This window comes from Octodon degus, unplaced genomic scaffold, assembly GCF_000260255.1.
Source record: "Octodon degus isolate 3935 unplaced genomic scaffold, OctDeg1.0 scaffold00007, whole genome shotgun sequence".
NCBI classification, from domain to species: domain Eukaryota; kingdom Metazoa; phylum Chordata; class Mammalia; order Rodentia; family Octodontidae; genus Octodon; species Octodon degus.
This window is the reverse complement of record NW_004524583.1, coordinates 9421182-9434928: the sequence shown is the minus strand read 5'-3', so window position 1 is coordinate 9434928 and position 13747 is coordinate 9421182. Positions and strand designations below refer to the sequence as shown.

At 40.0% G+C, this 13747-nt stretch overlaps 2 protein-coding genes across 7 annotated transcripts in view; both read right to left on the bottom strand.

The window, feature by feature from the left end:
• Positions 1 to 6329, bottom strand: part of Noxred1 (NADP dependent oxidoreductase domain containing 1) — a 37919-nt gene extending 31590 nt beyond the window's left edge. Inside the window, exon 1 of the mRNA XM_004624722.2 lies at positions 5878 to 6329. Within this exon, the coding sequence (XP_004624779.1) occupies positions 5878 to 6032 (155 nt within the window). The 5' untranslated portion in view covers positions 6033 to 6329. The remainder of the gene's footprint in view (positions 1 to 5877) is intronic.
• Positions 6330 to 10086: 3757 nt separating this feature from the next.
• Vipas39 (VPS33B interacting protein, apical-basolateral polarity regulator, spe-39 homolog) overlaps positions 10087 to 13747 on the bottom strand; it is a 55532-nt gene continuing 51871 nt past the window's right edge. For all 6 annotated transcript variants that reach the window (XM_023702186.1, XM_004624720.3, XM_023702190.1 and 3 more), the window contains 4 exons: positions 13125 to 13211; positions 12480 to 12569; positions 11821 to 11925; positions 10087 to 11087 (listed from right to left, as the gene is read on the bottom strand). In XM_023702186.1, coding sequence (XP_023557954.1) covers positions 11067 to 11087; positions 11821 to 11925; positions 12480 to 12569; positions 13125 to 13211 — 303 coding nt within the window. In that variant the 3' untranslated portion in view covers positions 10087 to 11066. The remainder of the gene's footprint in view (positions 11088 to 11820; positions 11926 to 12479; positions 12570 to 13124; positions 13212 to 13747) is intronic.

Below are 13747 nucleotides of genomic sequence, written 5' to 3'. Positions count from 1 at the left end.
TTACAGAATAATTCTAACAGAAGATGCTCACATTTATCTAGCTATGGCTATGTCTTTTGCATTTTCTTAAACTCTATGAGCTAATATGTGGCCTATTTTGGAGAAAGTTCCATATGTTGCTGAGAAAAAAATAGGTAGTATTTGTTTTTGGGTGGAACACTGTAGGTATCTATTAAGCTCATTTATCCAAGGTTGTCTCTATGTATTGGATTTTCTTTTAAATTTTTGTCCAGTTGATCTATTTGTAGCGGTGCAGTACTAAGGTCCTCCAATAAAAGTGTGATGTTTCTCTCATCTTTTATGTCCAGTTGTGCTTATTGTATGAAGATGGGTGTGCTAGTGTGTGGTCCATACATGTTTTAACTGTTATTCCTTGTTGAATTGTGCCCTTAGCCAACATGTCCTGACATATTGCCTCTTCTGATTGTTTTTTGCTGTAAGTCTACTTTGTCTGAAGACAGGCTAAGTAGTCCTGCTTGTTTTGGGGTTCTGTATGTTCCATGCACATATTATTCTCAATCATTTGGTTTTATTTTTTTTTCATTTTTATCTTTTCAATTAATTTTATTGGTACATTTTACATATACATTATATTCATCACAAGGAATTTGTACCCACATACAATAGATCTTGATTTTTTTCCTAATCCCCTCCCCTTTCAATACCTCTTCTTATTTACAAAAGCTTTGTTTCCATTTTTCCCCCTTCTTTTTTTCCCTTCCTTTCTTTCCTCCTCACCCCTCCATGGTTCCCCTTCCCTTTTGACATTTTCTTCCTGTTTCATATCTGTTATACATTTTGGTTTTTAAAAATTTAAACAAAAAATTTTTTTTAATGTTTCCTTCCTTTCTTTTTTTATGGTCAGCTCAGCCCACCGTGGGGGTAGAGCTGGCATGGCATGTGGTGCTGGGGATCGAACCGAGGTCCCTGCATGCTTGCCTAAGTTTGCCTAAGCAGGCGCTTTAGATCACTGAGCTATCTTGCCAGCCCCCTACATTTTGGTTCTTACTCTTTCAATTTCCCATACCAGAGAAAAACTGTATTTATTTATTTTATTATATTTTTAAGACATGGTTTCACAACACAGTTCAGTCTGACCTTACTCACTGTGTAGCCCAGGCTGGCCTATAACTTGCAATGATCATTCTTCCTCAGCCTCTTAAGTGCTGGGATTTTAAGTGTACACTACCATGCCCACCCAGCACAATGCAATATTTAAACATGTGCATCCTATTTCACTTAGGAGTATGGTCTCTTAAATGGTAAATGACACCCATTTACCAAGAAATATCTCAACCTTATCCTTCTTTATGACAGAGTAATACTCCCTTATATTTTAAAAGAAAAACTCCACATCTTTATCCATTTATCCACTGATGGGCATTTGGGTTATTTCCAATATCTCTAGTCTATTAATTTCCTTTTGCATTAAATGTGTTCCCTGTAAACAACATACCACTGGATTTTGTTTTCTGATCCAATCTGCCAGTTTTTCTTTTTATTAAGGAATTGAGACTATTTAAAATTATTACTGAAAGGCACTGACTTACTCCTGCTATTGCATGGTGTTCATCAGCTTCTTAAGTGCTCTGTCATGGAAAGTCCTTCTGCTCCATCTTTTTTTCCCCCCCTGAGAAAGGGTTTCACTGTGTAGCCAAGGATGGCCTTGAACTCACAGCAATCCTTCTGCCCCAGCCTCCTGAATGCTAAGATTACAGGTGTGTGCCACTACATTTGGCATCCCTATCAATTTTGAAAGACACTTTTGCAGAACATATCAGTGTGGGTTAGAAGTTTTAGGGCTTGAAACATTTCACTCCAAGCTATCCTGCCCATTAAGGTTGTGTTGAAATTCGTCTGCTATAATGGGTTTACCTTTAGAAGTGATTTGTTCTTTTTTTCCTAACAGCTTTTACGACTGTATCCTTGTATTGGATTTCTTGGATTTTGTCAATGATGTGTCAAGAAGAGTTTCTTCTCTCACTGTGGCTATTTGGAGTTCTATATGCTACACTTTGCTGTATGTTGAAAACCTCTCCTCCCATTTGGAATAATTTTTTATTATTTCTGTAAACAATTTTTTAATAGCATTTGTGCTATATTTTGACTTTTCACTAATTCCAATTAATCTTAGCCTTTTTTGCATCATCTACCAGCTGTTTGATCCATTTTTCATGTTTTCTTGCTTTTAAGGTATTTCTGAGTAAGAGGTCACTGACACCAGCCTCACTCTTTTCTTAAATTCCCAGACTGTACATGTTGGTCTGCTTAACTTTTTATACTTTGTTCTTTTTTTTTTTGTTCTGAGGTAGTAATTCCCATCTTTGAGTTCACTGATTCTTCTGCTTGGTTAGGGCTGAAGTTGAAGCCCTCCTGTGAATTTTGGTTATTGTATCCTTTCACTCAAGAAATTCTGGACCTTAAAAGAAGTTTTTCACTTGTTCCTGTACTGCTTTCCTGATCTCATTTAACTGTTCATCTATCTTCTCTTATAGCTCATTGAATTTGTTTAAAAATATTTTTAATTCTTTAAGTTATATGTCTATTTCTTTAAGAGTTGGTTTCCAGAGTGTTATGTTTGTTCCTTTGACTGAGCCATATTTTGTTATGCTTTTTCCTGGGGCTTGGGGGAAAAACAGCCACCTCTCTCAATTTTTATAGTCTGGGTCCACATAGGAAAACACCTTTACCAGTTGACTCTGTGGGAGATTTGGGGACCTTCTCAAACCTTTTCTGGGAAATGTCTTTTGGGGCTTATGTTTATAATTTCTGAATTGGAGAGGGTTGTCTGTTTATGGGGTTTTTTGGGGGGTGAGGGGGGGTGAATGTGTGTGCAAGAGATTGTAATCTCCTGCACTCTGGTGTCTTTCAGTGGTACTGCAGTTTCTGTGTATAGCAACAACCATTGAGCTCTTTGTTCCCAAAGTATACTGGATTCCTGGCACATGCCTTTAATTCCAACACTATGGAAGCTGAGGCAGGAAGATTGTTGTGAGTTCAAGACAAACCTGGGCTACAAAGTGTACTCAAGCCTGAGATACATAGCAAGACCCGTCTCAAAGACAAAAAAAAAAAAAAAAAGGACCAGGGAGATAGCTCAGCAGCATATGTGCTGCCTGGCAAGCACCAGGTCCTAAGTACAATCCCTGGTACTAAATAAATAAATAAATAAATAGGTTCCCTGTTAATCCTAAAAAGCTGGATTGTAGGGTGTATCAGTCAAGAGTTTTAATAGAAGAACAGATATAACACAAGATGTACACATGTATAAGAAATTACAAGATTGTCTTGTGATGTTCAGCCAGAGTTGGATGAGGAAGTATGGAAAGGGTGTCTACACACTGGAGAAAGGATTCAGTCCAAGGTCTGGAGCTCAATGCTGTGTTCCATACAAGTCCATATTACGAGGCTGATGGGTCTGCTACAGAAGGCTAATGCATCTACACCAGAAGGCTAAAAGATCCGAGGAGAAGGCCAAAGAGTCTGTGCTAGAAGCCAGGAGATACTCTCCAAATTGTGAAGACTGGAGCTCCTCCTCTGAGGAAATGCAATGCTCCATCCTTCCTCAATTCCCTTTTACATCCTTTAAGTGATGAGTCACTGGAGGGTGGGGCTTCCACACCCCAGAGTAAACTGCTGAGCTGATTCAGCTAAGCTTTTACCTTCTCAAGTTGACACAAACTGTCAACCACTACATAGGGTTTATCTGTACATTTCACATTTCTCTTTCTTATCAAAGTAAAATCTACCAATTGGATATTATTTTCTTTTGTTTTTATTTTTTAATTTTTGTATTTGGTATAGTGTCTCACTATGCAGCTCAGACTCATAGTGATCCTCCTGTTTTCAGTCTCCCCAGTGCTGGGATTACAGGCATGTGCCACCATGCCTGGATGGTATTTTTTTTTTTTTCTTGATCATACCAAGTTGTACTGGTTTAGGAAAGGGACCTCAAATAAACTGCAATCATTTTTCTTCATCCTTTCACTGAAGCTATTAATGATTTTATACTTGCCTAGTTCCTTTTTTTTTTTTAAGACAGGGTCTTGCTCTGTAGTCCAGGCTAGCCTTGAACTCATAGCAATCCTCCTGCCTCAGCCTTCCAGGTGCTGGGATTACAGGCGTGTCCCACCATGCCAAGTAGCTTTGCTTTTTAAGAGTGTTACAATATAGGAGTAAATGGTTTACAAAAGCAAACAGATCTAAAAAATTGAGGATAAGGATTTGACCAACCTTTTCAGGAACTCACTTCCTGTTTGTTGGTTCTGGATGTGTTTCTTTGGCCCATGGTTAACAAAGGCTGACCTCAGAATACATATAGTATTACTTTTATGTTACAGATGACATTATTTTTCTGTATTTCATTAAAATTAGAGACTTTGGTTCAACCAATAAGTTTATGTATCTTTTTTTTTTCTCCTGTATTTTAGGGAAGGGTCTACAGGGTATTCAGGGTCTCACTACTAGACTGGACTCATGATTCTCCTGTTTACAGCCTCTCAAGTGCTTGGATTTCAGGTATACACCACCATACCCAGTCTCAGTCGCTGTCTCAGCGCACCTGTCATGGCTGGCCCGGGATCAAACCCCAGCCCCTGTGTCTGCTTGCAGGTGCTTTAATCCGCTGAGCTATTTGGCCAGCCCAAGTTTATGTATCCTTATCAATAGACCAATAAGCAAACTCATTAAAAAGCCTGTCCATTTTTTTTTAATGTATTTAGTACAGGGTCTACAGCGTCTCACTACACAGATCAGACTCACAGCGATCCTCCTGTTTTCATCCTCTCAAGTGGTGGAATCACAGGCCTGCACCACCATGCTCAGTCTCAGTGGCAGTCTCAGCACACCCTGGGGGTGGGGCTGGCACAACTCACCAGGGATCAAACCCCAGCCCCTGCATGTACATCTGCCTCTGCCTAAGTAGGTGCTTTAATCCGCTGAGCTATCTGGCTGGCCTTAAAAGCCTGTCTCTTGGAGTATACATATAAATATGATCAATTCAGATCTGGTCCCATGTGAGAAAATAAAAATATAAAAAAATAACAGGAGATTGGGAGGTAGATTTTTTGCAAAAGGGAAGGAAGGGGTACAAAAGATAGAGAAAGAGAGAAGTGGAAGGAAAGAAAGGAGAAAAAGAATTAAGAAGTGTCATCTACATGTAACAACTCCCTGCAATGAATGTAATCATTATGTACTGCAAACATGTAGTGATAAAAGTAAAAATTTAAACAAAATATCCAGTCCATGTAATTTATCTAATTTCAAATAAATAAACAAACAAATGAGTAGAATGAAATGACCTACACTCCAGAAGATACCGGAAGTTACATATACAGAATCCCAATTCTAGGTATTTTTTTCATACACACCTTCTATTCAACTGTCTGAAGCCACACTGCAGAAAAGTATCAGAAACCAGGACCAGACTGAGAACTTCTCCAAAAATCACCTGTTCTAAGAAAGTTACCCAGTTATAGGAAGTGCAAAATGCCAGGTGGCATTCCTTCAGTGGAGTGATTCACTATTAGGTTGACCCCAAATTAAACAATTGCCTTCACTGTAGCCAAAAGACAAGGAATGGCTAGTCATTAACTGCTATGCAGCATAAGCTGGTAATCCAAACGGGTAAATGAATCAATGAATGATCATTTAATCAAGTCTACCCATTGAAAGGACATTATCATTGATCTATTTGCTCTACTATATAACCATTCCCAGGGGACTCAGAATGAATTTTCATAGTCCTTTTTAGATAAGTTGTGATTGTGGGTAAGAAAACAATCCACTTGCTACATTTATCCTCCAATATAAAAAGTTTAAGTCAATTAGATTCTCAGCCATGAGATCTTATTTATCTTTAACTTCGATAGAGCTTACCTCAAACTACGGAATACTTTGCAGAAGAAGACTGCATGGGCACATGCCTCAATCATTAATCCCCGAGAACGGCCCCGCAAATAGAGCCAGGAGCGATCTTCCTCTGAAATCCCATACTCAAACTGCAGGGATTTAAGGTCCTCTAATATGTCCATTTCAAAGCCACCATACCCTGCAGTGACACACACCACTCAATTTGGCTCCCTATCCTGGAAGAACAAGGGCTTATGCAGGAGGCCTTATGTATGATGATGTATATGCTGAGGTCACAAGCACCTGTGATGGTGAGGGTTAGCCCCTATCTCAGTCAAATTCAGGCTGTAGGCATGTTTTCAGCAGATGAATTTCCACTGGCAACAGGTTTTAGAGATGTCCTTAGGCCAGGATGGCCTCCCTTCTATGCTGTAGGCTTCAGAAATATGACCACACACACAAGACCTCATTTCAAAGAAAATCCCAGGGCTGGTGAGATGGCTCAGCGGTCTAAAGCACCTACTTGGAACAAGCTTGGCAAAGCACAGGGACCGCGGTTCAATCCCCCAGCACCACATGCCAGCCAGCCCCGCCCAGCCAGCCCCGCCCCCTGGTGGGCTGAGCTGGCCACACACACACACACACACAATAAATATATGTAAAAATAAGTAAATAAATAAAATATTTAAAAAAGAAAAAAAGAAAGTCCCCCTTTTCACCAGACTCTGTGTTCCCTACAGAGTAGAAAAGAGCACCAGGTAAGTATCACTGTCCTTTATCTAATGCTGAAGCATCTAGATTTTTAAGGAATTGAGCTGTAGGGGACTCAGGTCAACAATTTCTGACACTGCCAGTGAAGTGGAAGACCCAATACTATTATGGACTACTGGACTCGTTTAGAATATTTTGCTGAGTTAACATACCTATAATATTCAAATGACAGAACTAAACAAAAAAGGGGATAACAGATGAATGTCCATTTTGTATCTGTGTATTCAAAGTGGTTAGGATAGATATATAGTTACATTCTCTTAATGAATAGATGGATTTGTTCTAATAGTGTTTGTAAATAGGATATCATGTCTGCATCTTGTACAGCAAATAACTACTAGGAAGAGAGTATGCAATGTGTTAATTATTTAAACTATCATACCAATTTGATTTGAAACTATCTCACTGCTATTTGTCTCTCAATAAAATTATGGAAAAAATAATTTTTTAAGAAAAACCTTGAGGTATATAAAACCATCTACACACATCTCTCACTAACCAAACTGAGATCAACCACCACCACACACCCTGTCTGAGGCAGAGCTCTACTACTCAGTGCTTCTGATCCAGACAGGCAAAAAATTTCCTTTCTTCCTTCCTTTCTTTCTTTCTTTTTTTGGCAGAACCGGGGATTGAACTGAGGCCTGTGTGCTTGCCAGGGAAGCGCTTATTCCACTGGGCCATCTCCCAGCCCCCAAAAGTTACATTTCTAAGAATTATCCAAGAAAGTCGTCACTATGGCTTCTTAGCTACCAGATCATTTCAGTCTGATATTTAAAGGGCTCAGACCCACCTACAGGTTTTCCTGACCTGAATACGAGGATACAAGTTCCTCTTACTATTTGTAGGTGTACTATACTAGGCCAGTATTCTCAACACAAGATTTAGTATTTCTAGGGGTTTATTTTGCAGACTCAAATATTATACATATACTACTAAACCCTTCTTTTTGTATTTAAGAAATCAGTGATCAATGTTGTAGTAATGACAAAATTAAGATCAGAATTTGAAACTACTCAAGTCTCTTGTATTCTTTTTTTTTTTTTTTTTTTTTTTTTTTTTTTGGTGGAATCGGGGATTGAACTCAAGACCCTTGCGCTTGCGAGGGAAGCACTTATTCCACTGAGCCATCTCCCCGGCCCTTTAGTATTCTTAAATTTAAAAACAAAAATTACTTAGGTGAAAATCACCTAACAAAATTAGTCATTTTATGCCAGGCATAGTGGCACACACCTATAATTCCAATACTTGGGAGGCTGAGGTAGGAGGATCACTATAAGTTGCATGCCAGCCTGGAGTTACCTATTTCAATATCAGGTGCAACATAGTGAGACCATCTGAAGAAAAAGAAACCTATTTATTTATTTTTAATGTGTTTTATGCAGGATCTCACTACACAGCTCAGACCATAGTGATTTTCCTGTTTTTAGCCTCTCCAGCGCTTGGGATTACAGGTGTATGCCACCATGCCCCAAGTCAGTCACTGGCTCAGCGTACCTGAGGGCAGGCCCAGCATGGCATGTGGTGCCAGGGACTGAACCCTGGTCCCTGTGCTTGCCTAGGCAGACACTTAAGTCTGCTGAGCTATCTCGCCAGCCCTAAGAAACCAATTTAAAGTGAATCATTTAGTGGTACGTTGAGAATGCTTTGCAACTATCTCTAGTTCTAGAACAAGGAAACCCTATTTAAGCAATGACTCCCTCTACTTTCCCACCTGAGGCCACCAATCTGCTATTTAGGGACATATTGTACCTAGTCCAAGTATTTCATATTAATAAAATCATACAGTGAGGGTCCTTTTGTCTGGCTTGCCCAAAACCTCACAGTAAGGATGTTATGCCACAGGTTAGCATAACCTTTTAAGCCACTTCCTTAGCACTTGAAGTGAAAAGCATAGACATTTTTATCAAATCTAAGAAACATTTCCTTACACCAAAATACTGTGGTAGGGCATCTTAATGTTGTAAGTGATGTTTCCTGATCCAAAAAAGAGAGGAATATACAACTTCCTAGATCAGCATGACTAATGTAGCACATATTTAGTTCAACAGACATGAATTCTAGGCCTAGCCTTTACGCATTCTCAAAAATAGACTCAGCTGTAGCTTTGTAATGTATAATATGACTTGGTTAGGCTGAGGTCTCTTCTCCAGAATTCCCTTCCTTGTGTAATTTGGCTTATGGGGAACCAGAGGATTTTGTGCAAAATCTAGGTAGAAATGAAACAGCAACTAGTGTTTCATCTTGCAAAGTTGGGGCATGCACTTCTATAGTTCACACACATTACTGTCACTACCTTCCTGGCGTGGGGTAGCAGCTGGGCCTGTAATTGCTGTTCTTCTCTAGAGACAGTTGCTTATTCCTAGGCCACCAGCTTCTGCAGGACACCTACTCCATCAAAGTTGGAGGTGGTGAGCATAAAGGTGAGTCCTGGTCTATTTTCATGGCTCTGGCTCTCCATGCTATCACTCACTTTACAAACGCTTTCCCTTCCTGATGCCTGCTCCATGAATTTCAAGCTCAACAACCAGATGGGAAAACAATTATCTTCTGCAGACTGTTTATCCAGTTCCCCTACCTAAATAAGATCCCTGTAACGAATGTCAGATTAGATGATGTATATATATTCCTAGTGCTCTGTTCTTCTGACTGACCTGTAACTGACATAATAGTTAATAAATTACCACGGTTTGTCTGAAGCTAAGCCAAAAACTTTAACAGAGTTTAGCAATAAATTCCTATTTCTTCAAGAGCAAGGGTAATAGGAAAGGAACTAAATATGAAGTTGCATGAAATTGCAAAGGTGATTATAACATGGAGAAGCAAGACATGCAATCTAATTCCCTTAAAACAGGGTTTCTCGGGGCCGGGGAGATGGCTCAGTGGAATAAGCGCTTCCCTGGCATGCGCAAGGGTCTGAGTTCAATCCCTGGTTCCACCAAAAAAAAAAAAAACAAAAAACAAAAAACAAAAACCAGGGTTTCTCATTATTAACATTACTAACATTTCGGGGAGGTAATCTGTTGGTGAGGCTGTCCTGTGCCATTATAGGGTATTTAGCAGAATCTCTTGCTTCTCCCAAATGTGGTAATAAAAATATCCTGAATACTGCTAATGTTCCTGAGAACCATGTTACTGTAAAGCATACTGTATGCCTCTGAAGCAGCATCGTCTCTTTTTTTTTCTTCTCTTTCTACCACTTCACCCACTCCAGAGGAGTTCAGAACTCTACAAGGTCACAGACTATCATGCCCCCATTTTTCAGATGAAGCTAAGTTCATAAAGCCTATCAGTGGCAGAGCTGGGAAAACAAGTCAGGTTTTCTATTTCCCAGCTTAGTGTTCTGTTCACCATCCAGCCCAATAACCACTCGGACAGGTGCTAAGAGGCTACTGAATTCAGTCATGGACACAAACTAAATACTGAATAGTTATTTCACCATTCTCCACAAAACAACTGGGTAGGGAAGAAAAGGCACCAAGGACGAAATGGCTTTATTAGGAGTCTAGGCATGTCAAGAAAGCCCAGTCGAGTCACAGAAGAGAGGCTAATATGGGTATAGGGCTGAAACTAGCATTATACAACATCCTCTCAAAAGCCAAGTGTGTAAAAAAAAAAAAAAAAACCTCCATATAGATATACTCACAGAAGTTCTGCTGAGTTTAGCCCAGGTGAAACTTCTGAACACTTCTGGTGAAATAATTAAATTTTCCTAAAGGGAGAGCTCCCAGCCCTGCTGAATCTGAACTCCATACAAGCTGTGGGCTTCGACAGAAGGAGAAGATAAGAGGGATGTCTTATCACCTCAACAAGGTCATCTCAGTGTGCAGCTGAGAGGAACCCTACATTTTTGGACAGAGTAGACTGAAGCAGCAGAGGGAAACTGGCTGAAGAAACACAACATCTGGGCAGTGTCTGTCATAAAGCAGAGGGCTCTGTGCAGTCTGATTTGAGAACGTCTCTCCAGCAGGTCCTGAGCAATACTGGCACCCTTTCCTGAGGCCCTGGGAAGACAGCCATTTAGGTTCTGTTGTGACTTCCTTCACAGGAAAACTGTTAATGTCCATAATTGAGTACAATGGAGTAGCCACCCTGTGACACCTCTTCCTCTTAGTCTGAGAACTTCCTTTCAGGAGCAGTCACTTTTCTCAAACCAAGAGAGATCTAACCCATATGGGCTCCCACCTTCACATGAGCACCAGGTAGAGAGCATCTTTCTCATGAGTCAGTGTTAGATCTTGGTCCTTAGATGATGTGCCTTAGACAGAAAATCAGTCTGAAGCTACCTGTGCCCAGGTGCTGGTTTCTGTTCCAAGAGTAGCAGGCACTGCCCGCTGATGACGGGCCCAAATGATATGATGCTATAACTCTCCCCAAGAAGAGCTCTCTACTTTCACAGGCAGGAAAGGAAGAAATGAGGCAGGTTTCAGGGCGGCTAATGCCACTCAATTCTTCCATCGAATTTGCTGTGGAAAGAGCAAACAATGAACATGTGTGATCAGTTTCCACTTATCCCTAAAGAGAGGAAGAGGGAATGTAATAAATGAAAGCTTATAGGGAATTGATGCAAGAAAAAGGAAACTAAGGATTAAACTGGAGAGAATTTTTTTTTTAAAAAAAAATATGTGGGTGAGTTCACTTATGAAGAGATGGATTAAGTAGCTATTCTATATTTTACAGAATGCCTGATTTAGGGCACTTCTTCTGATCTGTCCTCAGGACCAAAGTTCTCTAGCTTTTGGTTAGCCTATCGTACGTGCCAAAATATCTAACAGGAAACTAAGTTCCAGGATAATAAAATGCTCAGTAATTTCATACTAGGAGAGCTGGAACCAGCTGTACTCTCCAAAGAGCAGAAGTCTATTTTAGCCAGTTCTTTCCAAAGGGTAAATCATATCCATCATCAGGAAACTATACAGTCTGAATATTCTGAATCTGTAACATTTGTTTTATAGTTCTAATCCTGATAGGTTTAAATGATCAAAGCATCAGTAAGTCTCAAGCTGAGGCCTGCAGATATCCTTGCACCCCACACCTCAGGAGCAATTTCTTCTGCTTTAACACAATGCTTTTGATAACTTATCCCACCGGCAAATCTTATATGCATCTGGCTCAGCTAGTCCTGGAAACATACAACTGAAATTACTTTGTGAACCATCAATCTTTCAGACTCACTGGCGCGTAAAAATAGCTGCTCACCGAGCTACTGAGAATGGCATCGATCTTCTCCTCCTCTGCAGATCCTTTGTCTACCTTGCTCCTATATGCAAGCAACTGCTGACGATCCTTCAGGTCTCGGCAGGTCTGCACAACAAGACAAACCCCAATTCAGCCTTTTCTAGGAGAGTATTTTGTTGCTGTTATCACTACTTTGACCCAAGGTTTAAGGAGAGGCCAAAGGCTACAGTGGTATAACACAGGGTGAGGTACCCACAGAACTTTGTTCTGGAGTGAAGTTTGTGGAGCTATGCAACTTAATCAGTTCTGATTTCTCTAAAGGCAACAAATTACACAAGCACAGAGAAACTAGTCAGAATGTTGGGAAAATAATAATGAGTAGCTCTTTTCAAACTATTTTGTTTAATAAATCAAAGTAACTGAATACTTTCAGGATTTTGTTTTGTTCTGTTTTTTAAAACAGTCTTGCTACGTAATCCAGGCTGGTCCTGAACTCACTATGTAGCCCAGGCTGGCCTTGAACTCACAGCAATCCTACCTCATGCGCCCAAGTACCAAGATTACAGGCATGTGCCGCCAAGCCCAGCCTCCATTTCAGGATCTTGAACAAAGAATATCATAATCCCCCACTATCCATCCACCTAGGGTCTAACTCAGGTTCTCTTTTCTTGGGAACGCACATCAATGACGACATCATGGCACTTGAACTTAGTGGCTAAGTTCAACTTTGTGTCCACATCTTCCACCAGATTGACATACTCTTGTAAAATCTGTGGGAAGAGGTATTATGATTAATGATTCCCAGACCTATAAAATACAAAACTCTGTAAGCTGAGAAAAATAAGTTTTAAAGAAGGCAAAAAATTTCAGTATCTAATGTTTACAATTCATATCATCAACCATAAAACTAGTTTTGTAATGGGAAATGAGATGACACTAGGCAGTACTTCCCTGCTGCTTCAGGAAAGAAGCGGTAGAGCCAGATCCACACGGCACCATTCTAGATCTGATCCTATGCTATACCCATTTGTCCTCAATGTTTTTTCTTAAAAAGTTCTCTTTTAGAATCATTTTAACAGTATATTGGTTCTCTATGGGGATAATCATAGCAGATGCTCCTCAGAGGGTACAGTCTAGGAATAAAAATTCTAAAGGGAAGAGAATATTCCTCTCTAGACTTTTCTATCTCAAGGCCCAGTGCAGCAAACATGTGCTACTATAAAGGGAAAATCAGAACAGGTCAGTACTCCACTGCCAAACAATAACGGGGTAAAAGTTAGGTCACGTAGAATATCTTGTACCCACCTATCTTTAGGAGCTATTACCTGGACAGGAGCATTGTTTTTGTGCAAAATTTCCACAACTCGATGGAAACCAATGGGTGCTCTCTTCTTGGTGTAACCCAACCAGTTCTGAAAAATGAATATGGGAGAACAATGTGTAGGCCAGGCACAGTCAACACATTCTGAGCTCGTCTCTCTGTGGTCAACCAGGATATCATGGTAGAAGGGGGATGGAGAAGAGCAGAGAAATGGTGAGAGATGAAGCATTCAAAAAAGTCAACGTACTTTTGAGGGTAGAAAGAACAAGAGAGGGGCTGGGGAGATGGCTCAGTAGAATAAGCGCTTCCCTGGCAAGTGCAAGGGCCTGAGTTCAAGCCCCGGTTCTGCCAAAAAAAAAAAAAAGAATAAGAAAGAGCAAAAGGCATAAACAAGGTTCTTAGAGCTACAGGCAGTAAAGCAGAAAAAAAGTCTGTGAAATATTACTAAACAAACTAGTACTCTTATAAATTTACCTGTGTAGACAAATCCTAACTTACCCTGCAAAGATGTAGAAGTTAGCATTTACCTATGTAGATGTTTGCTTGTAAAATCATGAAAAAAGGTCTGGAAAGCTACTAATCAGACTGTTTTTTTTTTCCTGATCAGACTTTTTTTTTTTTTTTTTT